The following is a 16,128-nucleotide window of genomic DNA, read 5'->3' on the forward strand; positions in this document are numbered from 1 at the left end:
ACAAAAGTTATAGAAATTCCTTTATATTTTCTTGTTTATTTATAAGGTCTGGACTAGTGTCTCCAGGCCCATTAGCATGAAGGTCCATCAGGAATCTGGAAATTCTTTCATCCAAGTTGCTTTGACAGGATTCTGGTAAGGATGTTTTTTAAATTATTCTGCTTTGGGCTCCCTCAAACCGCCTTTTACCATCCTCTCCATTTTGCGTCCTAACTATTTAAAGCAAGTCATACACATGTGGCATTATCTGTGACAGGCATAATAAACTATTTATCTGGGAACAAAGCAACTATCCACAAACTAGCATTTTCTTCAAGAATACTTCTAATGCATAACAATTAATAAGGAATATTTGCCAATTACCAAATCTTTTTTTTTCGGGTGGGGGGCGTAGAAGAGTGACTGAGAAATTGTTTGATTGCTATTTAATTCCAAGCGGGCTTAAACACAAATGTTTTCCTGCAGCATGATCCGAAAACCAGGAGGCCATTTACATCACAGTTGAATTGCCATTTTGCTCTTGCTGGACTTCTCAATGGTTTTGAGGTATCTCAGAGTCTTTTGGGGAACATGGGGTACAGTACCAACAGCATTCTGATAAAATGCATCTTGCTCATCTCACGCACCATATAAATTCAGTCTCTGTTTTGTAAGAATGCTTGTCAATATTGCCAGCTATGTACACCAGAGCTACCTCATCCCAAATCACAAGAAAACAGGTTTGCTGATGTGTACACGTTGTGACAGGATGCTCTCTCTTCCTCTAGGTGAAGACCCTTTCTATAATTTCTATAGAAAGAATGTGTTAGGCATGGTATGAAAGTGTTTTTCCAGCTGTGCTATTTGTGCAGAAAGCTGCTTTACTTATCCATTAACAACCTTTCAACAGCAACACATGCACTGGTGACCACAGAGTTCAATTACTGTAATTCTCTCGTAACAGGGCTTCCAGCAGTGCCTGTCACTTTCAGCTTGTTCAGAAGACAGCAGTGCATTTGACCACCCTGCATTCTTTACACCGAATGTTTATAAAATGGTAGATTTACTTTAAGCAGACACTGTTGCATTTTAAAATGGTAACAGTTAAGAGATTTCTGTCTTCATGTTAACCAATTAGTATCTGGGCAGTCATAACGCCTTCTAGGTCATCACATCTTAAATCAGCAGGAAGTCAAACTTTCGTGGCGATGAGCCCACCGTGTGGGACTTGGTAAGCAACTCTCTCACCCACTTCTACATGGTACCACAGTGTTGGAAAGTTATGTATTACTCTTCATTTTTTCATATGGTTGCCACCTCTATTTATTTTCCTGCATATGGAAAATTCACTGGTCATTTTAAAAAAATATTGTTTTTATATAAAATATAGGGCTGTCTATTAATCACAGTTAAATCACGCGATTAACTCAAAAAAATTAATTGCAATTAATCACACTTCTAACAATAGAATACAATTGAAATTTATTAAATATTTTTGGATGTTTTTCTACATTTTCAATATTGATTTCAATTATAACACAGAATACAAAGTGCACAGTGCTCACTTATCATTTTTTATTACAAATATACAGTGCAAACAAATATTTGCACTGTAAAAATGATAAACAAAAGAAATTGTATTTTTCAATCACCTCATACAAGTACTGAAGTGCAATCTCTATCATGAAACGGTAACTTAAAATGCAGATTTTTTTTAGTTATAGAACTGCACTCAAAAACAAAACAGTGTAAAACTGTAGAGCCTACAAGTCGACTCAGTCCTACTACTTATTCTGCCAATCGCTAAGACAAACAAGTTTGTTTACACTGATGGAACATACTGCTGCCTGCTTATTATTTACAATGTCACCTGAAAGTGAGAACAGGCGTTCGCATGGCACATTTGTAGCCAGCGCTGCAAGGTATTTACATGCTAGATATGCTAAACATTCATATGCCCCTTCATGCTCCAGCCATCATTCCAGAGGACATGCTTCCATGCTGATAATGCTTGTTAAAAAAATAATGCGTCAATTAAATTTGTGACTGTACTCCTTGGGGGGGTGAATTGTATGTCTCCTGCTCTGTTTTACCCACATTCTGCATATATTTCATGTTGTAGCAGTCTTGGATGATGACCCAGCACATGGTCATTTTAACAACACTTTCACAGCAGATTTGACAAAACGCAAAGAAGGTACCGATGTGAGATTTCTAAAAATAGCTACAGCACTTGACCCAAGGTTTAAGGATCTGAAGTGCCGTCCAAAATCTGAGAGGGATGAGGTGTGGAGCATGCTTTTAGAAGTCTTAAAAGAGTAACACTCTGATGCGGAAACTACAGAACCCAAGCCACTAACAAAGAAAATCAACCTTCTGCTGGTGGCATCTGACTCAGATGATTAAAATGAACATGCGTCAGTCTGCACTGCTTTGGATCGTTATCAGCATGGAAGCAATCTCCTCTGGAATGGTAGCTGAAGCATGATGGGACAAATGCATCTTTAGTGCATCTGGCACATAAATATTTTGCAACACCAGCTACAACAGTGCCATGCGAATGCCTGTTTTCACTTTCAGGTGACATTGTAAACAAGGCTGTAAACAGGTGACAGTGTAAACAAGGGGGCAACATTATCTCCTGCAAATTGTAACCAACCTTGTTTGTCTGAGTGATTGGCAGACCAAGAAATAGGACTGAGTGAACTTGTAAGTTTTTGAGAGAGAACTGAATATGGTGTTCCAGAACAACATGCAGTTAGGTATAGAGGATGTGTGAAAGGTTGGCAGATGATCACGAAAGCTTATGCTCTAATAAATTTGTTAGTCTCTAAGGTGCCACAAGTACTCCTTTTCTTTTTGTATCTCCAACGTTCACTGTGTGTTGCCAATCTAGCCTTAAACAAACATTATGGAGTTAAGTAGTATCTTGTACTTGTTCTGGAAAAATCATAAGGATAAAGAACATGAAGAATCTTTCACATTAAGCCAGATGTCCTCCCAGAATTCTGTTGTGATAGTAAGGCTAAGTCTTTTTTCCACTTTTCTTTGAGCCTGAGATTGAGAGGGTAACACAGAGCATTAAGCCACCTGTAAGTAATTCCTACAAAGCTTCTGTATTTCTTAAAATGTTTGTCTAGAGATGAGAATGTTGAAACAGACCAATTGCCCCCTATCTTTGCATGAATCCTTGAGCATGGCCACTGGAAGAAGGAACTCTGACAGTGGTAGCTGATATTTGTTACACATGTAATTGTAGGAGTGCACTCTATCATACTGTATTAGATCTTTAATTTTTATTAAACCTTTTTCCATCCAAATTTTCTTAAGCATGGAGTTGGCCTTGATCCTGATGCACAGGTTATTCCATAGTGGTACAAGAAGAGAATTAGTAAGATAAGATGCTGTGATCATCTTAATGCATTGAAGAATGCCCCATGTAGATGCAAAGATTAGAGTTTTCCATAAGGGTGTAGGTAGCCTCCAATGGTATAGAAAAGGAGAGGGAACCAAATGGCATAGATTTCAATTGCAATTTAGGCCAGTGTGTATACAGAGCTACTGAGGGAAACCACCTTACAATAGGGTGCATTTAGAATATTACATAATATAGATACAAATCTAGCAAACCCATGCCCAGGTATATTTGAGCAAAGAGTAACAGAGAGACCTTGAAAGGCAATAGGCTACTGATGTGTCATTCTTGGGCATATATTCATTTTGGCTATTTCTATTCTCCCCAACAAGGACAGAGGGAAGAGATGCACCTCTCTACATCCTTTAATATATAGTCCATATTTATAGGAACAATTTTGGAAACAGTTGGACAAATTTTAACACCTAAATAAGTTATTTTTTTGCATATTTGAGATGGAAAATGCTAAAAATAAGAAGGATCTGGTCTTTTGGATATATCCATTGAGTGTGATTTTTTTCCAGTTAATGCAAAAACCAAGAGAGCTTTCCACAAAAAAAACTAAATTCAGTAATAATAGGATTGATGTGGATGGATTCCTCAATAGTCACTTTTCAGAGACGTTGATGAAACCAAAGCAATAATATTCCAACTCTAACATTCAAAGAGTAAAAACTGAGGTCTTGGGTTTGTTTTTGCTTCAAACTACCTAGGATAAATTACTGTAACAGGATAGTTCCTGGACTGGTATCAAAAACTATTTTCTCTGACTGACTTAGTACCAGTCCACAAACAATCCTTCTCGGAAAGTCCTGTACAAACTACCCTGACAAAAGAACACCTGGCTAAAGAAAGTTCATGTACATCCTGAGAAAGTGTAGGGTTATTGTAGACTTTGCATTTGGCCTACTGAAAAGAATATGGTACCACATACAGAAGGACAAAACACAGGAAGGGGAAAGTCAGATAGTTATCTGAGGGGACTTATTTCCTGGGCGGGTATTATTTTTAAAAATTTAGATTGTCACTAAAAATGCTAGTGCTAACGTGAGACAAAGCACACTGCTATATATGTAATCTGCAACAGTTGCTAATGATGCCTTCTCTAACAGGCAGCAGTGTGCACCACAAGAAATCAGTTTTTGCATATCTAAAATCCTTCCCCACTTCTTACAATCCACCTTGGATGACCAGGGAAAGTAGGCTGGGGCATCATGGACCATGGGAAGTTTTTGTATCCTGAAATCAGCATTTCATATAGTCATAGAATCATAGAATCATAGAATATCAGGGTTGGAAGGGACCCCAGAAGGTCATCTAGTCCAACCCCCTGCTCAAAGCAGGACCAAGTCCCAGTTAAATCATCCTAGCCAGGGCTTTGTCAAGCCTGACCTTAAAAACCTCTAAGGAAGGAGATTCTACCACCTCCCTAGGTAACGCATTCCAGTGTTTCACCACCCTCTTAGTGAAAAAGTTTTTCCTAATATCCAATCTAAACCTCCCCCATTGCAACTTGAGACCATTACTCCTCGTTCTGTCATCTGCTACCATTGAGAACAGTCTAGAGCCATCCTCTTTGAAACCCCCTTTCAGGTAGTTGAAAGCAGCTATCAAATCCCCCCTCATTCTTCTCTTCTGCAGACTAAACAATCCCAGCTCCCTCAGCCTCTCCTCATAAGTCATGTGCTCTAGACCCCTAATCATTTTTGTTGCCCTTCGCTGTACTCTTTCCAATTTATCCACATCCTTCTTGTAGTGTGGGGCCCAAAACTGGACACAGTACTCCAGATGAGGCCTCACCAGTGTCGAATAGAGGGGAACGATCACGTCCCTCGATCTGCTCGCTATGCCCCTACTTATACATCCCAAAATGCCATTGGCCTTCTTGGCAACAAGGGCACACTGCTGACTCATATCCAGCTTCTCGTCCACTGTCACCCCTAGGTCCTTTTCCGCAGAACTGCTGCCGAGCCATTCGGTCCCTAGTCTGTAGCGGTGCATTGGATTCTTCCATCCTAAGTGCAGGACCCTGCACTTATCCTTATTGAACCTCATTAGATTTCTTTTGGCCCAATCCTCCAATTTGTCTAGGTCCTTCTGTATCCTATCCCTCCCCTCCAGCGTATCTACCACTCCTCCCAGTTTAGTATCATCCGCAAATTTGCTGAGAGTGCAATCCACACCATCCTCTAGATCATTTATGAAGATATTGAACAAAACGGGCCCCAGGACCGACCCCTGGGGCACTCCACTTGACACCGGCTGCCAACTAGACATGGAGCCATTGATCACTACCCGTTGAGCCCGACAATCTAGCCAGCTTTCTACCCACCTTATAGTGCATTCATCCGGCCCATACTTCCTTAACTTGCTGACAAGAATGCTGTGGGAGACCGTGTCAAAAGCTTTGCTAAAGTCAAGAAACAATACATCCACTGCTTTCCCTTCATCCACAGAACCAGTAATCTCATCATAAAAGGCGATTAGATTAGTCAGGCATGACCTTCCCTTGGTGAATCCATGCTGACTGTTCCTGATCACTTTCCTCTCCTCTAAGTGCTTCAGGATTGATTCTTTGAGGACCTGCTCCATGATTTTTCCAGGGACTGAGGTGAGGCTGACTGGCCTGTAGTTCCCAGGATCCTCCTTCTTCCCTTTTTTAAAGATGGGCACTACATTAGCCTTTTTCCAGTCATCCGGGACTTCCTCCGTTCGCCACGAGTTTTCAAAGATAATGGCCAAGGGCTCTGCAATCACAGCCGCCAATTCCTTCAGCACTCTCGGATGCAATTCGTCCGGCCCCATGGACTTGTGCACGTCCAGCTTTTCTAAATAGTCCCTAACCACCTCTATCTCTACAGAGGGCTGGCCATCTCTTCCCCATTTTGTGATGCCCAGCACAGCAGTCTGGGAGCTGACCTTGTTAGTGAAAACAGAGGCAAAAAAAGCATTGAGTACATTAGCTTTTTCCACATCCTCTGTCACTAGCTTGCCTCCCTCATTCAGTAAGGGGCCCACACTTTCCTTGGCTTTCTTCTTGTTGCCAACATACCTGAAGAAACCCTTCTGGATGCTAGGGCCGAGGGAAGAAAGGGTGGAATAGGGAATAGAGATTCTTCTGCCCCAAAGATAAACTACGAACAGCATTCAACATCCGCCTTCCACCATGCAACATCCCCCACAAAAGATTGGTTCTACAGAGGCCATGTTGGCTTCCTTTGTTGTCATATACCCCTTAACTATAATGACAAAATGGCAACTTTAATCCTTTCCTGGCTGAGGTACAGTCATTTTTTATTTCCCATCCTGTTCCTCAAATTTCCTCCCTGGGTGAGGCTGGGATGGCTATGGCACATTGGTGAGCATCAACATTACCGCATGACCAGCATTATCCATGCCTCCAGGTCATCCTACAGGTACTCTGCACTCATTGCCCACAAACTTCCCCATGGGCCTTTGAGATGGCTCTGCACTTTGGGCTCTCTACAGACCCCTATCAAATTAGTGGGAGTACGGAGAGGTCTCAGAACTTTTACTAGATTGTGAGCTATGTTTCTTTGCCCAGCAGTAAAGAGCTTTCACAGATATTATCCTCTCTTGGCACTGGTGGACAGTCCAATGAATCCCTTCCTCAGAAAGATTCATGAAGAGATTTTTGTAAGTTTGCTGATTTCAGGTCCTGATGGCATCACACCACACCTGCATGAGTACTTTGGTATTAGTCTCAGGCCAGCTAGCCACACACTAGGAGAATGGTCCGTCCTCACGAGACACTATCTGACTCGACAGGTGAGAGTGCAGAGCTATAAAAGATGCTATATAGTGCTACATGGCAAAGCGTCATATGCTAAGCAGGGTCTGAACACCAAAGTTGGGTGTTTGTACTGCTGAAAATAACTTTCAGTTCTAGGGCAGGAGAAGAAGACACAACAAACATCCCTGAGGAAATTTTGGGAAGGCAGTGATGCCTTCAAGCACTCCAGTGAACCACAGTTGCATCCCCATTGCACTCACTAGCTCAAGCATCAGCATTACCCGAGCTTCAACCCATAGCTCCTAACAGGTTAACCACTTAACTTGGGCTAGAGATTTGTGTGTGGATGGGAGTCACCTTAGGTGCAACGCTCACGTTGTACCTCAAGCTAACTTTGAAATGAAGAAAAATGATGAGTGTGTTTGTAACAAAAATGTTCTCTTGCAAGTAGTGTTTATTTTATTTTTTTACATTTACAGAAATGCTAAAAAAAGGGGTCCATAAGCCCCGTTATGGATTAGGGTCCCACTGTGCCAAGCACCGTCAAAAACAAAACAAAAAAAGTAATGGCCCATCCTCAGAAAAGTTTACTAGCTAAGCATAAGACAGAAGAGAACTGAGGGATAAACTGATTTTAGTAAGGCTTTTGACACAGTCCCACATGAAATTCTCATAAACAAACCAGAAAAATGTGGTTTAGATGAAATTACTCTAATTTGGGTGCACAACTGGTCAAAAGACCATAGTCAAAGAGTAGTTATCAATGGTTCACTGTCAAACTGGGAGGGCATATCTGGTGGGTTCCTATGGGGATCAGTCCTGGGTTCCTTTCTAGTCAATATTTCATTAATGACTTCCATAATGGAATGGAAAGTATGCTTATAAAATTTGCAGATGACACCAAACTGGGAGGTGTTGCAAGCATTTTGGAGAGGAGGATCAGAATTCAGAACTACCTTGACAAAAATCAAAGAATTGGTCTGTAATCAACAAGATAAAATATAATAAAGTACTTCACTTAGGAAGGAAAAATCAAATGCTCAATTACAAAATGGGGGAAAACTGGCTACGTGGTCATACTGCTGAAAAGGACCTGGTGTTACAATGGATAAACTGAATATGCATCAACAATGTGATGCAGTTGCAAAACAGGCTAGTATCATTCTGGAGTGTCTTAACAGGAGTGTCATATGTAAAACATGGGAGGTAACTGTCCCCGTCTTCTTGGCACAGTTGGAGTCTTGTGTTCAATTCTGGGAGCCACACTTTAGGAAAAATGCAGATAAATTGGAGAGAGAGAGAGAGTCTAGAGGAGAACAACAAAAATGAAAGAAAAAAGGTTTAGAAAACCGATGAGGAAAGATTAAAAGCACTGGGCATGGTTAGTCTTGAGAAAAGAAGAGTGAGCAGGGACTCACAACATTCTTCAAATATATTAATGGCTGTTATAGAGAGGACTTAGATCAACTGTTCTTCGTGTTCACTGAAGGTAGGACAAGAAAATGGGCTTTATCTGCAGCAAGGGAGATTTAAGTTAGATATTAGGGAAAACTTTCTAATTATAAGGGTAGTTAAGCTATGTAATAGGTTTCCAAGGGAGGTTATGGAATCTCAATCCTTGGAGGTTTCAAGAAGAGGTTGGACAAATGCCCATCAGAGATGGTCTAGGTTTATTTGGTCCTGACACAGCAAATGGGGCTGGACTTGAAGACTTCTCGAGATCCCGTCCAGCCCTACATTTCTATGATTCTATGAAAAACCACACATACAGAGAAGCATAAGATAACAATGACACATAAAAAGCTGTGGTCTCAGTAAACCAGCTGCCTAATCATTGTCAAGTTTTTCGTAGACAACACAGCAGAGGAGAGTTTTAAGAAGGAATCTGAAGGACAATGAGATGAGGCTCTGTGGATGTTTATATAGTACTCCTTCCATGCTGAAGGGAAAGCATGGAAGTAAGCAAAAAGTTCCCCCACCTGTGGTCTTATTCTAGGTTTTTTAAAGGCCAGAAAACGAGGGCTTGCAATATTTTTTAAAAGTACAGGATGAAGTTCTACTTACCCTGTAGCCCCCAAAGAGACACCATGAACACTGCTTGCCTTCCCTGCAAGTCTCTCCCCATCCAGAAAAGGGGAAGGATTTATATAACCTCATCACTCAGTATGCATTGCACTAGAACTATTCTTCTCAGCCTGCTGTTCTCTTCTGATTCAGACAGACAGGAAACGGTTGGAACCACCAGATCCCTCACAACTGAGGGGAAAAGGACTATTTTGTTTAAGGTGAAACTACCTCTTACTTAATGCAGTTTTCCCTCAGTGACACTGTTTTCACTTTGCAGAAGGAAGAGACTGCTGAGCTCTGACTGGTGCAGTTGCTGTAAACAAAACACTTAAGTTGCTCATTCTCTGAAGCAGCCCCCTTCCTGAAGCACATATTCAGCTACTGTAAGAAGAGAAATTTGAGAAGTATAGACACCAAAACTTTACACTCCATGTGGCCCCAACCTTAAATTCCAGGGATATCAGTGAATCTGACAGCAAAGACACCAAAACTTTACACTCCATGTGGCCCCAACCTTAAATTCCAGGGATATCAGTGAATCTGGTTCCTTATAATATGATGAGTGCAATTAGAGAAAGAGGGTCACTCTCAGGAAGGACCTGGTTTGTTGTGACACCAGAGTCTCAGGAATGCAAGATGTGGTGATGCTGTTAACCGACCAACTCTAGAGACATAGCATGTAAGCTGGACTCTTAGAATACTTAATGAAGATTTCTTTCCTACAATGTTGAATCCCAGCTGCATCACTTAGTTGATGAAATACAATGGCAGTGATGAGACAACACACACATCAGAGTTTCATAATGTACAGCCTTTGTTAGAGTTGTCTCCATGTCTGGGAAGACAGTGACCCCCAGAGCCACAGCCTGGTGCATTTTCTGTAAATGTACTTGGGCTTGAAGCTGCTGCACTGACCTAAATAAGGAAGATCATAGTGAACCCCAAACAACCTGATGTGCAATAAAAATTAGATAGAATTCACGCAACATGATGTCATAGATTCTACAATGCAGAGTTCAATGGGACAAAGTTAACATTTGCTATTTGCGAGGGTGTATGTTGCACTTATTTTACATTGTGCTACATTCTTACCATACTTAAATATACAAGGATTTTGCTCCTTTGCAAACATGATCAGAGTCAGAAACCAAACCACAACATTAACAAAACTGCACAACCAAGCTGTTATCCATAGCAGCGGTGCATGGCTTGGATTGTATTGTATATGGAAACATCCCCAAATTAGAAAAGTGATAAGCCATAGCAAGATTTGAAATTGAAGAAATCTTAGAAGTTCTTTTACATTATGGGTTTTTGAGAGGCATAAAAATTGACAATGTAACTATCATTCTTATAAGACAGACCTTATTCCTCAAGTACACTTCATGGGCCTTGGCCTTTATTTCAGTAGAACTACTTGAAGAGTAAGGTACAGCTCAAGGAGAATAAGGATATCAGAATCTAGCCCAAAGTCTTTGAAGATTGTTTTAATGGGTTTCCTTCACTCAATGTAAAGAATGTCAAATTTTCAAGCGTGATTTTGCATATGAAAATTGTTAGTACATACAGTGTTCCTTTAATAAATACACTACAGGAATTATCTACTAGGCAAAATGGAGGGGGATTTTTTAAAAGGTTCTCCAATTTTTATTTTAATCAAACTTTTTTTCCCTCTCTCTCTCTCCCCCCCTCCCTTTAAATAAATTACAAGTGTGAGAGTACAGTCCAAAGATAAAATGTTTTGACACAGTAAAGATCCTGTTTGTTTGGCATAGAAACAATGAAAAAATCTTGAGATTTTTTTTTCCTTATTAGTATAACTTGACATATTTATGATCATTTTACCTGAATATTTGACCTGAAGGTTAGTATGGAATATACACAAAGAAAAAAAATTAATTTCCATCATATAAATACAACCATATCACCATATGCTTCTACATCAGTGGTAGGCAACCTGCGGCCCATCAGGGTAATATGATTGCAAACCGTGAGACATTTTGCCAACATTGTTGTCCTTTAGGCACCGCCCCCCCCAGCTCCCAGTGGCCACGGTTCTCCATTCCCAGCCAATGGGAGCTTTGGGGGGGAAGTGCCTGCGGACGGTCAACGTCAAAAAAATGTCTCACAGCCCGCAATCAGATTACCCTGATGGGCCGCAGGTTACCCAACACTGTTCTTAGTGGAGAAATATAGTGGAGAAATATTACTATAGGAATCAGATAATCTTTTACTGGGAGACTGTTAGGATCTTTATTTGAAGAGGGAATATAAAAATAATTGCCGTATCGAGAAAATGTTTATAAAATTGTTGCAAATACTAGAAACAAAGGATAGAAATGGTAAGTTCATTTTTAATGTATTAGTATTTTCTTACAGTTACAGTGCATAAGTATGTCTGTGGCATCTGGACAACCCTAAACATAGTAATGAAAAGTAATCTGATCTGATTAGCCAATTAAATATAGTTGAAACAGTCATTAGACCATTTACCACTAGTGAGTTTCTTAATTATGTTTCTCACATTTTATTAGGTTTTCCAATAATAAATGTATCAAGTACAATACAGTTCTTTAACCACTGGGGATATCTTTCATAAGAGCATCTTATTAAGTTATCGTATTAAAAATCTAAACTCCTCAAAATGGTTCCAATAATGTAATAGCCAACACTGTTGCCTCAGCCAGATTCTCTCAGTTCTTCAGTTCCTGTGCTAGGTACAGGAAAGGACAGGGAGTAGATGGTTTTAAGCCAGATTTGGGCCTCCCTAATTCTGGGCCCTGTCCCCAGTGCAATTTAAGAGTAAACCCACATCTGTTCAAAATGGCTCTGACTTGTAACAGCCTTCTGTAAGCTGTAGTGCCAGCACAGGCTAGCTGAAGTGAAGTGTGCTCGAGTCTAACCCCATCCTTCCCTAGGCAATCTCAATTAGGTATAATTATAGGTTAGAATTAGAATACCTACAACAAGGATCAGGAAGGAAACAGCACAGACCCATTACATTTTCTCTATGACAACTATAGAACTCCATTATAATGGGATTTCTTCCGTGACCTTTTAGTCTCCCTTTACACTGGCCACTTTAAGGGAGTATTGGGTTTTCTGTCTTTTGTATTATTAATACAAACTGTCTCTACTACAGTAAAGTAAATATGTATCGTCCATTAAAAATAAAGAGATGTCAAATAATCTAAATAGAGTTTTCAGACCATAAACATTTCATTCAACTATCAGGGCACAATTCTATAATTTTATGAATAGGAGCTGATTTTAAAAACATTTACACCATTAATTCCTTATTCAGCAAAATGCATGGCTTCCAATCCCATATAAAATCAAATTAAGAAAAACAGCTTTTCTGATCTATCAGACCCATGATTAGAAGAGCTTTCAAAACAATTACTGTATTCTATTCCAATGAATACTCTCTGTTCTTTCCTCATAGTCCTTATCTTTACTATTATAATACCTAATATAATACCTAACTCTTACATAGCACCTTTCATCAGTAGGTCTCAACATGTGTCACAATCTTTAATGTGTTTTTCCTCACAACACTTCTATGATTTAGAGAGGTATTATCATTGCACATGAAAGGTTCTTCAACAAGACGCTTCTTCCACAGTATCCACAAGATGTCACCATTGTTTAAAAAAATACCATACGCAGTATAATATTGCATGTTCTTTTTGTCTGAACCAGGGAAAGATTTTTGTAATAAACTGACAACTTGATCCAGATAATATAGTCCAACAGAATAACTCCTATGTGCATATGGATTGAATAAACTAAACAAAACAGGATGTGCAAGCAAGAGATAACAGGAAGTTATTTCTAAGAAGGATAGAATGTATGGATTTACAATGGATAAAGCAATACCTTTACAAGTTTTCAGGAAATTACCAAATATTTAAAGTACTTGGTAAAGCAGTAGGAATGGTAAGACATCAGACAGCTTTTACAGATGCCAATTTAGTTAGAAGGTACTGAAAAAGTTTACGAATTGTAGAAAAGAGCATTTAGAAGTAAGAAATGATAAAACAAAACAGTCTATCAAGTATCACCAGGTTGAAGGAATGCAGAAAGAATTGTGAGGGGCATTAAAGAAAACCCACTCATCATCCACATTAGCACATTGGGGACATACAGAACAAAGAGAAAAATTCATCAAAGACTTCAAGGACTTTGAGAAAAAATTAATCATTGGACAAATCATCATTTGTTAGCCTACCTATTGCAAGTATGAATGGTTTAGCGAGATGACTGTTAGGCCTGGTCTACACTGGGGGGGGGGAACGATCTAAGTTATGCAACTTCAGCTACATGAACAACGTAGCTGAAGTCGACGTACTTAGATCTACTCACCGCAGTGTCTTCACTGCGGTGAGTTGACTGCCGAGGCTCTCCCATCGACTCCGCCTGCACCTCTTGCTCCGGTGGAGTACTGGAGTCAACGGGAGAGCGCTCGGCAGTCGATTTATCACATCTAGACTAGATGCAATAAATTGACTCCCGCTGGATCGATCACTGCCCACCAATCCAGGGGTAGTATAATCAAGCCCTTGGATGAAGAGAATATTCTAAGTAAAGGGAGTTAGGATTTTAGATTTATGACTTCCTTCTGCTGGAAAAGGTGTGTATCAGCATAGTCAATCTTCTCTTAAAGTGTGGATCTACCCTGAAAAGTTAATTTGCTGAACTGGCAATTTTCAGTTTTATGTTCATTGTCTGTCAGTGATTCAGTATCACATATACTCAGTGCACAAGTAAACTAGTGATTTTCTAACTCCCAATTCTGCAGTCTCAGTTGGACTACACAAGAATGAACCTGGGTGCTTCCTTCCTTATGCATCATTACCAATAATAAAGGTTCTACAGGCCTCAGTAACATCTGTGCCAAGCAACCCTGTCTTCAGAGCATGCCCTGGATGATCCCAGTGTCAGTCTATTTTGCCTTAAATAGATTTACAGGGCAGTACTGATTGACATTTACAAAACAGTACTGCATATTAGTCACTAAAAGAATTTAATACATCTCATTCTCTCTTGGGTATACTGGCTGAGTGCTAACAGGAGTAAAAATTAGTAAATTATTTGTGTCACTCAAGTAACAAACAATGACCACCAATATTCGCAGGAGCAAAACGGTTATATGGAGTCATTTTAACCAGGCCTTTTCAAGAGGAAAACAAATTTAAAGAAGAAAGAAGCTAATCCTACTAGGATTGTTAAGAGGCCTTTAGACAAAGGGTAAAATTTTCAGAACTATCTAGATGACTTAGGAGCTTAGCAGCTATCATATATCCCATTTTCATAAGTGAATTATTCACTTATACACTGACTTTGAATGGGAAAAGAATAATTAAGAACGGGAAAAAACATACGATCCATAAAGAATAAAAAAATTATGAACAAAAAGGGAAATTTGGCTAAGGAGATAGCTGTCTTTAAAGATGCTTAATATATCCAAAAAATTGGAGGGACTCATTTTTATTTATACTTATATAACCTGTCTGCTCAGAGAGGCAATCTGTCCCCCCTCTGGTGGTGATTAGGGTAGCTAGAGATTGATGAGCCTGCTATACTCTTGGCTAGGAGACATGTCTTTGTTTCAGCTCATGTAGCAGAGGCTTGTGCATTTGGCTCAAGAAGTCACAGGTTTGATCCCTGCTGATTACACCCAAGATGGTCTGCGTTACCCTTACTAATACAAAGAGGAGACTGCTGCATCATGCAGAAGGTTAGACTAGATGATCCAGAAGGTCTTTTCAGCCCAATCTTTGATTTTACAATAGACTCACAATATTCACTCATAATTCAAATATTAAACTTCAGTTAAAATTACCTGCCTTTGATTTCATTAAAATAAACCTGGTTCCCAAAGTACATTTAGATCCAGATACAATTCTTGAGCTCATTTGGAAAGTGTATTTTTTAAATTAACTGTTTACATTTATGTTATAAAGATACATAAATGAGGGCTCTTCTTTCACATAGATTTGATTCTAAGACATATATATTAATAACTTACCTTGCCAGCTGTCATTGCACACACACAGTTTCTCGCCTGTCAAATCACAGTAGCCATGATCTGGGCTCCCACAGTTAGCTTTACAGTATGGAATATCACAGGCTTCACCTTTCCAATACTTGTCACACTCACAATACACTTGGCTTGAAATGGAAACACTAGTTGTACACTTCCCATGCCCTGAGCAGTTGTTAGGACAGGAATTAATGCTGGAAAAAATAAATGTATAAAGGCAACAAAGAAATAAGAGAGCTCGGTAGAGCTTTTCATACAACACATTACAATAATAATTTGCATTTGCTGTATACAGCTCCTTTTATTTGCAAATCTACAATCACTGATACAAATGTAGTAAGTATAATCACCATTTTACAGACAGGGGATCTGAGATGAACTAAGGTTAAAGTACTCTCTCTGCTTACACACAGTCAGTGACAGAATCAGAACTGAGGCCTCCTTATGCTGTACTATGCAGGATTGGCTCTGCACCAAGAACTGAATCTAAATTTCACAATCAAAGATCCATGAAAAAGGGAAAACACAAAGACTAAAATTCTTTAGACATTGTTTAAACAGTTCTTTATATTCTAACTAAAACTAATGTTACCTTTTAATAACCAGTGGAGAGTAACAGAAGTTGTTTTATATTATCCTTCCAATAAAGTTAACCCTGTTGTGTGTGGAAGCCTCCATTTCTGTAATTTGCTGTGTGCTTTAACTCAGTTTTGGATCTTCCCTATATTTATTTTGTTAACAGTATAAAGTGTTTCCATCATGTCTGCCAGGATGGCTTTTTCATATGCTTTCTTAATATAGTTGCTTACTTTTTATACAGTGGGGAGATATTTTCCACTGAATGCATCCGATGAAGTGAGCTGTAGC

The 16,128-nt window shown here is 39.5% G+C and overlaps 1 protein-coding gene across 4 annotated transcripts in view; it reads right to left on the reverse strand.

Annotated features, from left to right (window-relative positions):
* Positions 1 to 16,128, reverse strand: part of ATRNL1 (attractin like 1) — a 1,048,037-nt gene that overhangs the window by 921,378 nt on the left and 110,531 nt on the right. For 3 of the 4 annotated variants that reach the window (XM_043518640.1, XM_038411471.2, XM_043518641.1), the window contains exon 6: positions 15,247 to 15,455. In XM_043518640.1, the coding sequence (XP_043374575.1) occupies positions 15,247 to 15,455 (209 nt within the window). Of the gene's footprint in view, positions 1 to 6,821; positions 6,828 to 15,246; positions 15,456 to 16,128 lie in introns of those variants that run through there. The other variant, XM_043518642.1, reaches the window with a different exon arrangement.

This window comes from Dermochelys coriacea, chromosome 7, assembly GCF_009764565.3.
Source record: "Dermochelys coriacea isolate rDerCor1 chromosome 7, rDerCor1.pri.v4, whole genome shotgun sequence".
Lineage (NCBI taxonomy): Eukaryota > Metazoa > Chordata > Testudines > Dermochelyidae > Dermochelys > Dermochelys coriacea.